The sequence below is a fragment of the Haplochromis burtoni genome, unplaced genomic scaffold (genome assembly GCF_018398535.1).
Source record: "Haplochromis burtoni strain Fernald_Lab_line unplaced genomic scaffold, NCSU_Asbu1 Contig_566, whole genome shotgun sequence".
Taxonomy (NCBI): Eukaryota; Metazoa; Chordata; class Actinopteri; order Cichliformes; family Cichlidae; genus Haplochromis; species Haplochromis burtoni.
In genome coordinates, this window is record NW_024582927.1 from 39,537 (window position 1) to 53,128 (window position 13,592).

A 13,592-nucleotide genomic window follows, 5' to 3' on the forward strand; every position below is an offset into this window, starting at 1 on the left:
AGCTGTCACATGTGGGAAAGCCAGACCCTATCAGACCCGAGAAAAACTGAAACCTAAGGACGACATGACATCAACGAACTGAGTAAATTAATATTTATGGTCGTGGTCCACATTACCATACACTATGCCTCAAAGCCAAACTAATGGATTCTGAAATAGTAATTCCTTCATCCAGGTCTGAATATTTTCAGACTAATTATTTATTTGAAAAATATTTCTACATTTGAAATAAAGTTACTGCTACATAAATATTTTACTCGAGGAAAATATTTATTTATCTCAAAAAGGAATTAAATAATTCTCCAAACCAGTTCTCATGATGCTGGATTTTACTGGAGGTATTTTTGTAGAACACAGACACTGTAAAGGAAAACTCATAAGATGAAAAATATATGTACAGTATACAAATCGAATCATTTACAGTGATACATTTCAAGCCTGTGAAGTCAACTTTAGTCAGCTCTGAATTCACTAAACTCCAACGTACTCCTCCTTAAACTAACTAAATTCAAAAGATTTTTCTTGCATTTCTGTTTGTGTACTGAAAATGTAACCTTTTCCTCAAATTGTCAAACGAATGTCTAAACTAGAGACAGCCCAACAGATTGAGCTAAGTGGAAAGTACAAAACGTGCTGAAATGTGTGTGTGTATGGTTGGGAGAACCAGTAAAAAAGGATAGTTGTCACTTTAATTCTGAATGAAAAAAACTGGATTATGTATTGCATTGTTTCCCATACTTGTGCTCAGGTGTTTATTCCAGAGTAGGAGGGAAGGTTTGTTTACCAGTTTCCATCGTCCTTTTATTGTAGAAACAGGGAGAGACGACAATAGATTTGCCATTTAGAGACATTTCTAACTGCTGCTAAATGGTAAGTTGAGAGGTACTTTTCTACTCAATTTTGAGCACTCAAAATGCTTTCTCACCACAAGTCTCACTCATCCAATCACACTGTGATGATTCGCTCAGGTGTTTGCTCTCTGTCAGCTACGTCTCTCTTCTGATATGAAAGGGTTTGTTGTCAGTCCCTTCCCCTGAAAGACATTCATACAGATCTTTGATCTATATGCAAGCAGGTCTATCTAACATTCACATCGAGGGCAACTGAGGATACTTTGACACAAGGACAACGGATCGATTCATCAGCCTTCCAGTTGGTAGACATCCATCCCTTTTTTATGACTGTAACATCTATAACATTTCTATAATAATTAAAACTGAAGGCTACGACCAAGCAAATAGTAAGCAAATCTAAAGGTTTTTCAATCACAGAGTGTTCTTAGTTTTTAACACATTGCTTCTGCATTTTGGCTTAGGTTTTGTTAAATAAATAATGATACTCTGAAATCACACTTTTGGCCTAAACAGACCCCCCCTCACACACACACACACACACACACACACACACACACACACACACACACACACACACACTTATTTATACACAGCATAATACAACTGTACTTACACCTAACCTGTAAAATAGCAATTCTGTAATTCATTAATATTAGCCTGTAAATTTGCAATTTTTATACATATATCAACATATACACCTTTATATTGCATACTCTGCATATATTATCACTGTGATAGTGTTGCAAGTGTACACCCACATATAAGCTACAAGATCTACAAAGCACTGTTTTACTATTTTATTTATTATTACTTTCTTTTAGTCGTGTGAAGGGAACCTGCAAAGTAAGAATTTAATTGCGCTGTGTAACCACTTGTGTTTTGCGGTGTACATGACAATAAACTTCTTGAATCTTCAATCAATACATTGTGGCTGCAGCTCTGAGGCAACATGTTTACTTTTGTTGGATCCCAACCGGGCCTTCCCAATATATAAAGGTTCTTTTCTGTTTAAAAAGTACTAATCTCTGATTAGGCTATGCAGAGCTTGGATGGAGCCATGGAGGAGACTTGCCTAGCTCCAACTGCTACTCCACCTTGCAGATGTTGATCCTGCTTCCTCTGAAGGCGTGCTTGTCAGAATGGCATTCTGCTCAAATCTCCTCTCAGTCACACCCATTATTACCAGCTCTCCTCTAAATCTTTATTAACTGGGTAAAATTTAGTGGTCTGAAAAAGTGGGCCCAAGGATCCGTTCATTTTAAGGTTAGAGTAACCTGTAAGGATTCTTTGAGTGATATGCATGTCTTTACCATTACTGTTTCATAAACAGTAATGGTAAAAGCAAAAGCAAAGCAAATAATATTGCTCACAAAATCAAATCGATTGAATTCTACTTATCTCTTTGACCTGCGTTGAGTTAATGCTGATTTTAATAATGATCTTGAGAGGAGAGAGACTAATGAAAGAAAAGGCACACCCTGGCCTGAAAATGCACTTATCTCTGTGTTCTGTGTTGATATACTCCAACAAGCATCCCCTGGAAATTCAAATCCTCTTGAATCTAATAAGCAGAGAAAAAGTCCACAGTTTGGCAGTGGTTGATCCTTCTGGTATCTCTGCTTAAACTTCCAACTGTAAAATCTTAGATCCAATCATCTGTAGTGCTCGTCTCGCAGGAGACAAAGCAATGAACAACTAATCTCTTCTGCACAAAACTTTTATACTTGGTATACCTGGTCCTCATCTTTCCCCTCCCTCATCACATCTTCTTGTCTTTGTTGTACATAATTTCACTACATATGAACATTAAATCAAATATGAATATACTTTCTGTCATGTCTTTAGTTTAGTTTATGCTATTTTACTTCAACAGGATTTATCATTGTCTCAATCACATGAATATCCACTCTAATATGATTTCTTTTCAACTCGGTTACACACAAATATTTTTTCTCGCTTTTTCTCTTTACAGAAATAAAAGACTGACAAACACAACTCTGTGTTTGTCAGTCCTGGTATTCTCAAGTTTCCTTCTTACACACTCTCACAGCATTCAAGGCCATCTTTGCACAAATAAGTCACTCCATATGGAATCTCAGTGAGAGACGTGTTAGTAGAATCATTTCATAGTTTTTATTTTCTTATTTGTTATATTGGTTAAACTTATACCTGATTACATTCTGATTGTTATTAAGAATTAAAAAAGATTAACTATTAGCACAATCACTTATAAATTATGATTCTGTGTTTAACAATTACAACATACTTAATACCACTTCTCTCATATAGGTAAACTCTATTTTTAGCACTCTGTATCACTTTTAACATATAAGACTCGATATTAAACCCTTTTACGCTTTTACTTTCTCTCTGATGTAATGAGAGGTAAACCAGGGGAACTTTAATCTCTTTTAGTCCCACCTCTCTTGACACCCCTCCTCTGTCCTATTCAGCTCGGCAGGGCATTGTCTGCGTTGCACACAATGAACGTTGTAGGTTGAAAAGAGCAGAACACAAGACGTACACCCTAGATGTCTTCTTCGGCGTCAATGTAGTGATGTTGTTAACCCATTAACCCTTATAACCAGTTCCCACCAACAGGTTTTTGCTTATTTTTAAACTGCCATAACTCTTGAACAGTTTGCACAATCTGAAGAATTCTAAATTTCCGAAAACAGCAACTCTGCTCTCTTCAGTGATATTAAAGTTATTATCGGAGTCAGTCATCTCAAGCACCGTGTCACAGCAGTGAAGGCAACGTTTGAGAGCAAGTGAGTAAGTATGACAGAGTTATGCTAAAATGGCAATGTTTTCATGTGTTTTGCCATGCTTTTTCTATATTTTTATTGTCATGGTCACGTCAGTCAGACCAGTGACTAACTCAACAAGTCAAGACACTGGCTCGGATTGTGGCCTAACTGGTGGCAATCATGTATTAGGAGCAGGCAATGGTGCATCACTGACAGTTGGACTAGCTGCAGGACCAGTCCAAGCACCAGACAAGGATGTTGAAGAGTCTGGTTGCTAGGGCTGGTTTCTCACTGGCATTACTGCCAGGATCGGAGGGAGCAGTGGAAGATGTCGGTCTGATGAGGAGGTGTGTGCATGGGGACATACACAAATATCCCACAGTACTGCTAAAGATTAAATACAGGTGCACACAGAGTCAAGATGGTGGTTAGGTCACATCTGACGCATCCCTTCATTCTGGGAACAGATTGGCTGGAATGTGCAGATGTGTTCACAACCCACAGGAAGGTGGAGTGTTTGTACTACAGTCAGGTAACGTGAGGTTGTCTGAAGCTGACTCTGGGGAGGAGGAGACAGCATCTTCTCTGGAGGCCCCGCCTACTCCAATAATTTACTCCACATAGCGCTGACCTACCTGCATTTTGTGTTGATTAGAGGCAGAATGTATCGAGTGAGTTGTGAAACTTGCATGGAAGAGAAACGCAGCCAGCTGTTGGTCACAAAGAGCTGCAGAGAAATTATTTTCAAGGTAGCTTATCATAACCTCATGGCAGGGAAATATGACAAAACTCTGGAACAGCTCATGGCCCATTTTTATTGGCCAGGCATCAGGGAGAATGTGGGAACCAGGCGGCTATCCCAGAAGTGCCTTTGGAAAATACCTTGCATGGAGGTCTCATCTGAGCATATTGGCATTGGATTTCATTGAGCCACTTCACCGGAATGCACGAGAATATCACTTTGTATTAGTGGTGAATTATGCAGTGTAATATCCTGAAGCAGTGCCACTGTGCACCATTTCCACAAAGACTGACCAGGGCACTTTGTCCTAGTCTGAGGCAACATAGGCAGCTTCTAATGATTTAATGGATTTGTAATTTTTTCTTCCAATTCTAATAAAGGTATTCTTTCTTTATTTTTCTTATGTGAACAGCAATATATTATTTTCTGCCACATTACTACATTTCCTGCTTCCTAAAGAGCCCACTATTTTTTAAGTAAATTGCCTACTCCCTTTTGAAAATAATAATGAAATCTTATTCTTTACATAAGGATTTATTTAACTTCCCAATCCTAATTAGTGGTGTCACTTTCTTTGTCAAAGAGAAAGACACTGGTGCATGACCACTGATACTAATAGAATGAATCTGTGATGAATGTCTGACGGTCTGGGATATCGATCATAATGGGGCTACAAACTAAAAGTCTACGCAAGAATAGTAGTGTACAGGTGAAAAAAAGTTTTAATCCTTACGAGTGGGATGATGTGAACACTAAGCATTGGATAAACGAAAATCCTTCATGTACTGTTTAAGAATTTCTGTAGAAGTAGTGTAGTGTAAATATTCTAATCTCAGATTATTGGGCAGTTCAAGCACATTCAGAGTTCAGGTGGGGAACTGTGTAGTTTACATTATCTTACACAGTGTTGCCCTGGTGACAATCTGTTGTACAGCTAAAATAAAGTACCTTTTGTCTGTATATATACATTTGATTACAGAATGAATGAAAAACGTTGTACTTAAGTTACTTTAAGCCGGTTCATTTCAAGATGCACTAACATCATCACTATGCATATAAAACTATTTGTTTATTCTTGCTGCTCTTCATCTGTGAACAGAGCCAGGGTGGGCATGATGGGCTCAACATTATATCACAATATTTCAAGAAAAATTGTGATAGTGACTTCAGTTTGTTTCGTTATTTTCTTCTTCTTTTTTGTTTTATTTGTTGCTCCTCCTGACATTATGGAGCACAACTAGCAAGTTCGACCAAGTTGAGCCATTGGTTTACGTTTGGGTTGCAGATCAGCATCTCGTCCTTCGTAGCTGGAGGAGATGCAACTGCATTTTTTTATCTCATGTGTGTGAAACACTCATCTTTCCACCTTTAGCAAGAACAGTTTTCATATTTTGCAAAGTATTGTGATTTGCTGGAGCTGTTTGAAGTAGCTAAATTTTAGATGCTAAAAACACAACGATGTAGTAATTTGACATTTGATGTAAAATTTACACATACTGCAAGCGATATGATAGGGCACAGCCATAGAACAGTCTAGTGAGGCACATCTCATAAGAACTCATTCACACATTCCTTCTTACCTTTGCAGACTGTACCATTCGCCACAGCCTCGTATCCAGCTTTACACATACAGCGACCAATAGGTACCATCCACTCCCCATCCCCATTACAGTACAGCTTGATGGGTACATCCACCTCCTCCCCATTAGGAACACACACTCCTCTGGCTGCCACAAGAGAGGTGCTCTCTGCTCCTGACAGTGTCTCAGGGAAAACCGCTCCATTCTGGATTATATGGGGACATTTCCTGTAGAAGACTCGGACAGCAATGAGTGACATGCAGGCACCGTAATCCTGGAAAGCAAGATAGAAGCCATTGTGGGAAACAGGTCCAAAGCTTCGAACTTCACTGTTGATCTTCATGATGCGGCCACCGAGATCGACCTGAGAGAAGCTCTCGTCAGCTGCAATAGTGTCCACTTTCACCCATGGGTTTTCCATCCAGGGTGGGTATAATTTAGTGGCCTTATCCAAGTCAGATTCAAAAAAATAGAGGTTGAAGGTCTCCTTGCAGGAGCCAGGGACATTGGGTATGGAACTACAGTCCCGTACTGAAAATTTCATCTGGACATGGATACGCTGAGCACCACGGCGACGGATGTATTTGGTCCGGACCCAGTTGTTTTGGCTGCTATTAAAGATATTGCACACCTGGTATGTTCGGATGGTGTTCATATTTTCATCGTATCCACTAACTTCTTCCCACTAGAAGAGAGCCAAGAAACAGAGCTACTGATAAAGTGACAAACATGCAAACACTAAAACATTAAAGGCAACTTGGAACAATCCAAAAGCAGAAGAAGCTAGTGGAGTCAGCCAGTACTGCTGATACCAACACAGATACTTTTAACCCAAGGCAGCTTATAGAGGGGAGAGCAGTCACTTACAAGTCACTCATCAGAAGTTTGCAACCCATTTTAATCACCACTAAATCCCTATGATTTTTATTTTCCATAATAAGTAGTTAATAGAGTAAAACACACTTTTCAGCTTTTCGTATATTTTGAAACTGGGATTTTTGGAGATCTGGAAATCAAATGGCCCATCTGTATGGCACATTGGGTCAACTTCTATTGTTTAAGTTTGGTTAAATAACATAGATGTGACAGTCAGCAGATAAAGGTTCAGACATTTTTCACAGGGCATGTTTGAGATATATTTTTTCATTTGCAGAAAAAAATTAATTATTAAACGCAATTGAGTATCAGCTACATACTGAGCTTGGAGGACAGAAACAAAGTATTGATCCAGCCATGTTAGCATTGATCCGATACCAATACCAGCATGCTATCAATATTTGGATGTAGCAAGCAAGGTGACTTAAAGGAAATTCTACAACTTTTAAAGCTTGGTTTGGAATTTTTTGGACAGTGAAAAAGTATTTCCCCCCTTCCTGATCTCATACTTTTCATATTCTTCACACTTAAAACTTTCATGTCATCAAACATCAAATATATTTAATAAAGATGCAGTTTTAAAGATTGTGCAGTAATGATGGTATCACTGGATACCAGCACAAGAATATTAATCTACTTTATTGATAAACATGAAGTATTACTTCTACACAGTGTGCTGAACTTGATTCTTCAGAAAGCTGATTTTGGACCAATGGCATATGTTTGACCTCCAGTTTAAAGTATAAAATTAAAAAAAGGTTAGACCCACGTAAGTGGGCTACCATGTGCATATTTTCCAGGTGCTGTCATTTAATGGTGTTTTTTGTTTATTTTCATGACTGTTTACATTGTAGATTCTCACAGAAGGCATCAAAACTATGAATAAACACAAAACTATGAATAAACATATGAAATTATTTAGTAAACAAAAAAGTGTGAAACAACTCAAAACATGTTTTATATTTTAGATTCTTCCAAACAGCCCCCTTTGGCTTTGATTCCTGCTTTGCACACTCTTGGCATTTTCTCCATGAGCTTCATGAGGTCGTCACCTGAAGTGGTTTTCCAACAGTCTTGAAGGAGTTCCCAGAGATACTGAGCACTTGTTGGTCCTTTTGTCTTGACCATAAAGGCCTGATTCACACAGTCTACTCTGAACAGCTGATGTAGAGATGTGTCTGCTACTGGAATCTGAGGTGCTGTGAACTTGTGATTTCTGAGGCTGGTGACTCGGATGAATGTATCCTCAGCAGCAGAGGTGACTCTTGGTCTTCCTTTCCTGGGGTGGTCCTCATGTAAGACAGTTTCGGTGTAGCACTTCTAGTGAGAAGAAATGCAGTTTTTGCGACAGCACTTGGGGACACAATCAAAGTTTTAGCAGTTTTCTGGACTGACTGACCTTCAGTTCTTGAAGTAATGATGGACTGTTGTTTCTCTTTAGTTAGCTGATTGGTTCTTGCCATAATATGAATTCTAACAGTTGTCAAATAGGGCTGTCAGCTGTGTACCAACCTGACTGCTGCACAACACAACTGATGGTCCCAACCCCATTAAGAAGGCAACAAATGAACCCTGACAGGCACACCTGTGAAGTGAAACCATTTCAGGTGACTACAGCATGAAGCTCACTGAGAGAAGGCCGAGGGTTTGCAGTGCTGTCAACAAAGCAAAGGGCGGCTACTTTGAGGAATCTGTGATATAAAACATATTTAGAGTTATTTACCAGTTTTTCTTTGCTACATAATTTTATATATCTTGCTTCATATATTTGATGTCTTCAGTTTGCCTCCACATTGTAGAAAGTAGTAAAAATAAAGAAAAACCATTAAATGACAAGGTGTGTCCAAACTTTTGACTGCTTATCTACACTGTGTACATTGTTCCTAGTGTGTTGATTTTTCTACTCACCCCTTGAGATGGGTAGGTGGTCCAGCCCAGTTCTGCTGTTGCTGTTGTTGAATCCATTAGTACCTCTGGAGATAATCAAAAACCAAAAAGCCTGGCGTTAGAATTAAAATTAAGTTACACTGCAATAAAATACTGTGTGTGTTGAGCTCTGTTCACACTGGAAATGATTTGCAGTGATGTAGTGAGCAACATTCAGTGACTTCAAATGACAAACAGTAAAATAACTGAAGTGGATGGCCTACGAGATAAAGAACCACCAGTGAGACACAGAGCACTAATGACTGATATATATTCTGGTAGTTAATACATCAGAGGTTTAAACCAGAGCCTGGAATGTCACCTAGTGATCAGACGTTAGCTTTAAACCAGTGTGAAACAACCAAAGTACTTCCAAAGTACTTTCCCTGTGTTCCACGTTACTCATTTTGTTCCTCTTGTCTCTGTGTTCCATGTACCCGCTCTGTCTCCCAAGTCAGTCATGCCCCCATGTCAGTTTCTCCCACAATCTCAGTATTAAGCTCGTGTGTCTTCGTCCTCATCCCGTGTCCTGTGTTAGTGTTACAGTTTTGCTTCCTCCCTGTCTTGTTATGTCAGATTAGGTCCAGTTGTGTTTCTCTCCTGTCCTCCCTCGTTACTGTTTGTGTATATATTGTGTTAGTTTCCCTTTGTTTGTTGTTGGATCATATATTTGTCATACGTCAAGCTCAGTTATCCCACATTTAACTGTCTTTGTCCATATTTATGTTTTATGTCTCAGCTCATCACGTTTTCAGGTTTTAGTTGTTTTACCATTTTTTAGGTTAGTCTTTATTTTCCTTTTGTTTTCTTTTCTTTGCACTGTGTTTAGCCGTCAATAGTGTAATAAGGATCATTATAATAAAATGCCAGAGGATCGAAAGAATAACACAAAAGGTACATGGACTATTATAAACAAACAAACCAAAGCTAATTACCCAGACTTTTTCAGAGAACAAACATGGTTATTACAAATAGGAATGAAGTGGTTAACAGATAATGATAACAGGTAATGATTTCGTTGTCAGTGTGGGTCCAAAACTGGCAAAGGAAATTTAAAAAAATACCCTGCTTGAGGAGAACAGTGTGGGTGAGGACTGTGACCAGAAAATCCTAATTCAATCCAACTGGAAGTTGTAGAAGAAAGTTAATAATTATTTATTATTAACTAGAAATAGTTAATAAATGTAAAAACAAATTTCAACAAATAGCGATGACCAGTGTTGGGCAAGTTACTTTGAAAAAGTAATTAATTATAGTTACTAGTTACTTCTTCAAAAAAGTAACTGAGTTACACGATTCCAAAAATAATTAATTACTTGAAAAGTAACTGTTGCGTTACTTTAAAAAAATATTTAACCCTCTGGGGGTCCAGGGTAAAATTGTCAATAGACAGATGTATGTGTATGTGTTTGTATGCATGACCATTTTGGTTACAAAATTGTAGTTAAATTTAGGGCCAGGACCCGATAAGCCACTGCTTCTTCCTTTGATACACCTTCTGTTTTTGCTTTATGGATCCTTTTGCTGGAAATTTCTTATGCTTTCCATTTCCTGTGTTTGTTTTGTTGAAATTTTAATTGTTCGAAAGAAAAGAAAAAGAAAGAAAAGAAGAATAAGTCTTGTATTTGTCCAGCGTCAGATTAAAATGTAAGCACCCAGTGTTGCATTCAAATGTCCCATTTTCTGGCTGCTCGCTTTCTATTAGTATCAATAGTGATTAATGAGGAGTTGGGAAGAAGCGGCAAGCCAGGTGTCACAGCCGCCGCTAAATAGGAAGAATAGAGGCCATGAGCGCTGACCTGCAACCAATTCCCACTCAGCCAAGAAGGGTGGAGAAGAGTAAAAGCCCCTTTTCCGTTAGTAGAGCATCGGATCGACTCGCCACACAACTCAACTCAGATCAACAGGTTTTCCATTATAATGGAGTACGACCTAATATGTGTGGTCGTCTTTATAGCAAAGTGACCGAGCATCCTGTTACGTAATTAGTATGTGACTAGGGATGGGTACCGGTACCCGGTGCCATTATGGCATGCGGTAGTAACCAGACCGAAAAGCAGCGAACATTTCAGTGCTTTATTTCTGTGCTTTTTTTCCTGAGATGTCATACACTTTGGATTCCAGCCAATCATTTTACCTTTGCGAGCGTAGTAGGTGGGTCCAGGTATGTACGTTCTTTTAGAGCAGAGCTACAGATTAAAAATGCCCAAAGCGAAGTGGTCAAAGTCTGGCTGTACTTCACAGCAAAATATGCAAACTCAGCAGCCTGCAACAAGTGCTTTAAGGTGATACTGTGCTATACACCTGGCGACGTATAGCATTTTGTCAAAAGCCGAGAAATGCGCCGTATTTGATAGCTTGCTGCGAGACCTCACACCGGGCAAATCTACTGTGGGTGGGTTGCCTGTTATCTGACGCAGAGTTAGCATCATCCCCCAAAAACCCAAAGAGTAGAGTCCTGGCCCCTAGCCCTGCCAGTGTAGCAGAAATGATGACGGATGATGATGGCAGCAGCAGCAGAGAAAAGATTAGACTACATCCATAGTGGCTCTTTGAATTTGCCATCGTATCTCCTGCTTGAATGAAATTGTGTCAGTCTGACAGCCTCTTTTATAACTTGCAAACCTTCTTTCAAAATTAGAGAGAAAGAAGTCATAATTTAACATGTCTGTTAATTGTGAAGAGCAGTGCTGCAATAGAGCATTTAAATACAGGCTAGCATGGGCTGGAGCTACTGATGGGAGATGGAGATAGACAGGGGAAATGGGGACATCATGGGTTTGTGAGGGTGGGGGTGCATTAGTATATGTTGCCCTCATTTCGTGACTAGACACTCACTATGGCAGCTCAGTCTCAGCAGCTTGAATGCAACTAAGTGACTACAATATGCTGGAACTACTGCATATTCAATCTAGTTACATCCTGTTTAAATTAGAACGAATTGTTTTCTCTGAGGTGTATAATCTCTGTGAATTACTCTTATTAATAGCAAATTTTTGTTTTACTAAACCCTTGTTTTGATGCACCTTCTTAACATTTATTGTAGAATGCACTGTCTTTCTGTACAATAATGGCTCTCTGCCTTTCCACTGTCTCCATCTGTCACTGCAATCCTGCAATACATATATAGAGAGATCTCTTGTTCTGCCTCTGCTTCATGAATCAGTGAAAAGTAGGGCAAAGAGGAGGAGAGAGTGGGCCAACTAAGGCCAGCAAAAATAATCCTTGTAGGCTTCACAACGCTCTACATGTCATGCTGGATTAAACCCACAGGGATACCTTTATAAAATTCACTAAAATTCACTTTGTTCCCAGCACTGCCTGCCATGCTACTTACCAGCTGTCATACTCATCTGTCTTCATATCCAATATCCAAATTTCTAATTTCTGGGAAGTATATATATATATATATATATATATATATATATATATATATATATATATATATATATACACACATACACATGAGGGTGGTATCACGGTGGCAGATATCCAAGAAAGGGTCTCCAGTATGAAGAGTTGGACAGCACCAGGCCCTGACATGGTTCACGCCTACTGGCTGAAAGAAGCTGACTGCACTCCACAAACATCTGGCAGTACAAATCAACCAGCTGCTAGCTGATGAGACACACCCAGAATAGCTACCAAGGAGATGTTCTGTCCTCACTGCTGTTCTGCATAGGCCTGAACCTCCTCAGTGAGACCATTGACAAGACTGGCTACGGATACCAATTACGGAATGGAGCAATGTAGAGGACATGGATCCCGATGACATCAAGCTGTATGCCAAGAGTGAACGAGACATTGATTCACTGATCCACACCACCAGGCTATACAGCAATGACATCGGAATGTCGTTCAGACTGGAGAAGTGTAGTCGGATGATAACAAAGAGAGAGAAAGTAGTCAGAACTAATAATAATGGATTGGATTTATATAGCGCTTTTCAAGGCACCCAAAGCGCTTTACAATGCCATTATTCATTCACTCTCACACACTAGTGGAGGCAAGCTACGGTTGTAGCTACAGCTGCCCTGGAGCTGACTGACAGAAGCGAGGCCGCCATTTCGTGCCATCGGCCCCTCTGGCCAACACCAGTAGGCGGTAGGGTAAAGTGTCTTGCCGGGCTATCAACACCTACGCCCTGCCCGTGATCAGGTACCCTGTTGGGATAATAAGCTGGCCGAAGAGGAGATAGAAGCCACCGACATCAACACAAGGAAACCCTAAGGCTGTATGCTAAGTGGAAGGAAGGGGGCCAGGGACTAGTGAGCATCAGTAGCACAGTCCAGGATGAGACAACAAACATCCACGAATACATCATGAAGATGAATATGTGAATGAATACCTCAGGCAGCAGAAACCCAAGAAAGTGGAGGAACCAACATGAACAGCCAGACCACTCCATGGTATGTACCAGCGACAAGGCACAATATAAAGTGCCTTGAGGCAACTGGTGTTGTGGTTTGGCGCTACATAAATAAAATTGAATTGAACTGAAAAATTGAATTGCAAGATGCTAGCAGGCATGACATACATGGAACACCATGACCAAGTGGCTGGCATAGTATACAGAAACATCTGTGCCGAGTATGGCCTGGAAATCCCGAGGTCAAAATGGGACCACAAAAGGTGGTGGAGAATGACAGAGCTAAGATTCTGTGGGACTTATTCATTCAGTAGCAATACTGAATGACAGCAACATTAAGGAAAAAAAGAAGCATCATGGGCTCAGAGAAGAACTCGAGAGGATGTGGAGGGTGAACGTAATAGTGGTCCCAGTGGTAATCAGAGAACTAGGTGTGTGGCTCCAGCAGATCCCAGCAACAACATTTAAGATCTCTGTCCAGAAGAGCACAGTCCT

The 13,592-nt window shown here is 39.8% G+C and overlaps 1 protein-coding gene across 1 annotated transcript in view; it reads right to left on the bottom strand.

Annotated features, from left to right (window-relative positions):
• LOC102313041 (ephrin type-B receptor 2) overlaps positions 1 to 13,592 on the bottom strand; it is a gene marked incomplete at its 3' end in the record, with an annotated part of 77,490 nt that overhangs the window by 39,263 nt on the left and 24,635 nt on the right. Inside the window, 2 exon segments of the mRNA XM_005948034.3 lie at positions 5,927 to 6,611; positions 8,711 to 8,775. Coding sequence (XP_005948096.3) covers positions 5,927 to 6,611; positions 8,711 to 8,775 — 750 coding nt within the window.